Source organism: Athene cunicularia (genome assembly GCF_003259725.1).
Source record: "Athene cunicularia isolate RWA chromosome 2 unlocalized genomic scaffold, athCun1 chr2_part1, whole genome shotgun sequence".
NCBI lineage: Eukaryota > Metazoa > Chordata > Aves > Strigiformes > Strigidae > Athene > Athene cunicularia.
Window position 1 is genome coordinate 44,146,695 of NW_020799095.1, and position 2,940 is coordinate 44,149,634.

A 2,940-nucleotide genomic window follows, 5' to 3' on the forward strand; every position below is an offset into this window, starting at 1 on the left:
CCGCGCATTTATTACTTGCATTTAATTAATTCCTTCTTTGCGTTTCCTTTCCTGTTAATCTTTGGGTGACTGCTTTGTACATATGGCAATCTGATAATGAGGGAGTTTATCCTTATTCTCTATACTTCTTCATTGCGATGTCCACTCGTCTAGCGCCTGGGATATCCATCATCTTTCCTTGGGGAGGGGGACAAGGTAAGAGGGGTGATAAAAGATTTGCAGTATCCCACACCATTAAGAATAGCTTTTATTCCTTGGCACTGTTTAATCAACGGTTATATCAAGTCATGCTGTTTAAGCAACCACATCAAAAGAACATACCCTCTTTTGTATAAATTATATATTCCTTGTATCTGTCTTCTCACATGCACACAGACAGGGAGATAAAACTTAAGTTTGTTTTTTAATAGCATGAAGCAGGTATTTAGCTGTTACACAACTTGTTTCTTTAAGTAAGTTGGTTGATAAAAACCTAGAAGCCAAGCTGCTGACTTTCTAACTTTTTACCCATTCCCAAGCCAAAACTCCTTAATTTAAAGCTCGGAAAGACAAATCAGTGATTCACTGAAAATATAAAAAGAAACATAATTAGCAGAAGAAAAGTATAGGCTGAAAAAGAGGGAAGAGCACCAGTTTGAGTCAATGTGAGCACTTCGGATCACTTCTTTCGGCTATTTTCTAAAGTTTGCCTTGAAAGACCACTTTGTCCCTTGAAAAGTCCGTGCTGTCCTGATTGTTACAGTTTACGGATATACAACTCTTTTACCACTTAAAAACTAATTTTAAAGTCAATTTTCACATGGTTTAAGTTGATTACGACTCAGCTCGATGTCACAGACCGGAAAACTCCCATATAATTGCTCGCCCCAAAGAGCTGCTTTTTTTTTTTTTTTTTTTTTTTTTTTTTTTTTTTTTTTTTTTTTTTTTTTTTTTTTTTTTTTTCCCCTTAAAAAACGCCTAAATAAAGTTGGGGGTTTTGTTTTTCTGAGAGAGTGGACTTTGAATTGCTTCAGCATGTTGTCCTGACATTTTTAAAAACTCCTTAAAAACTCCTGAAAGTTTCTAGATCCTAGGACAAAATGTATTTTCTCTGGAGCAAAAGTAAATGAGCTCTTTACAGGCAGAGAAATGTTTGTTCATATGGGACCCTGCTTTTCTGTCTAACCTGCTCTATCAGCCCCATCTCTGCAATTTTGCTCGTCTCTCATCACCTTTGTCTGATTAGTAGCTTTTGGAGATCGGGATAAAGACATCACTTGCCACGCTGCATGAGATAACAATTAATTTAACATTAAACTTATCCCCTTTCCATTCACTTTGCTTGGATCGATCTCTGTTAATTGTGTTTGCGGATGCTTTCAACACTATGCTTTTCTTAAAAACTTAATGACACCCCGCAAGGAGGTGTAAGACTCTAAAACGCTTCTCTTCGACTTTGACCAAAGAGACAAAGAATATAGCCCCAGCGTGCTCAGGAGACCATCTATTTTTAATCAGTTGACTTTTCATGCACTTCTGAAGATACAACATTATTTAAAACTGGGTGATACTCCTGGTTATATTTAAAAGGAGGGAAGAAAAAGTGTCATTTAGATCTCTTCACATTGCAGTTGTGTGCCACAGCAGTCACACGCTGATTTCAGATAACTGCCGCCTCGCGTCAGACTTACTTGTTTCTGCCTTTAAAGTAATCATTTATCAGCTAAAAGGCAAGTGTGTTTAAAAATGCGTGTCTTTAGGAGGGAGATCAACCTCCCTTTTCAGGAGGAAGAAACCTGTTACAAAGCCAGTTAGGTGGGTGTGCTCTCAAATGGCATTATTCCCCCCCCGGGCATTAATATTTCCCCAATACTTTTCTATTTGCACGGCTCCCCGATAATTCGACATTTTATTTAACCGCAACTGCCCTTAGAAACTTGTCTTGCACTGAGCCAGCCTGCTAATCTTTTTTTCCCCCCTCTTTCACAGAGGCATCTGTTCCTCTTGCTGACAAATGTTTTTAAAAAAAAAAAAAAAAAAAGAAAGAAAAAAAAAACCCAGCGTGTAATTGATGTTATCCCAAGAAAGCGCGATCTCCACCCCTCTCAGCTCCAAGCCCTTCAGGTAAAAGGAAAAAAAAAAAATCTTTCAAGAATTTGTTGCCTTTTTGAGGGTTAAAACATCAGAAGACAAGCTTGTCTCGCCTTGGCCAATCAGCTCTCGGCCCTGGCAGCTATAATATAGAACTAAAGGCAGACTCCTCTCACAAGCGTCTTGCTTTGCTACCATTAAAATCAGACCCTTTTTTGTCTCTCGATTGCTGTCTCCCGACCAAACTCCGATGTGTTCCGTTATCAGCGACCTAAAGCCTGCCATTCCAGCACCTGTCTTGCTAGGGATCGGTGGATAGTATACGATTCAGAAAGCAGACAAGGACATAGGAGGAGAGAGAGCTCTAGAGACAGCCAGGGATAGGCACAGAGAGCTTTGAAGTAATTGGATTCAATGGACGAAATGCTGCTGTTGACAAGAATTCTCTTGGTGGGCTTCATCTGCGCTCTTTTAGTCTCCTCTGGGCTGACTTGTGGACCAGGCAGGGGCATTGGAAAAAGGAGACACCCCAAAAAGCTGACCCCTTTAGCCTATAAGCAGTTTATTCCCAATGTGGCAGAGAAGACCCTAGGGGCCAGTGGAAGATATGAAGGGAAGATCACAAGAAACTCCGAGAGATTTAAAGAACTAACCCCAAATTACAACCCTGACATTATTTTTAAGGATGAAGAGAACACGGGAGCTGACAGACTGATGACTCAGGTAGAGCCACAGAGATACCTGTATTTGTGTTTGTTAACCTCTCTGAGCAATCCTAAAGGACGCATCTGTCTTAGTATTTTTGAAAGCCCCCCCTTTTCCCTCTCCCCCTCCTCCTTCAGTGCTTATTCCCGTGCCCCAGACACAAAG

At 40.3% G+C, this 2,940-nt stretch overlaps 1 protein-coding gene across 1 annotated transcript in view; it reads left to right on the forward strand.

Moving 5' to 3' along the window:
* The first annotated feature begins 2,260 nt into the window (after nucleotides 1-2,260).
* Nucleotides 2,261-2,940, forward strand: part of SHH (sonic hedgehog) — a 5,991-nt gene continuing 5,311 nt past the window's right edge. The window contains exon 1 of the mRNA XM_026843503.1: nucleotides 2,261-2,866. Within this exon, the coding sequence (XP_026699304.1) occupies nucleotides 2,485-2,866 (382 nt within the window). The 5' untranslated portion in view covers nucleotides 2,261-2,484. The remainder of the gene's footprint in view (nucleotides 2,867-2,940) is intronic.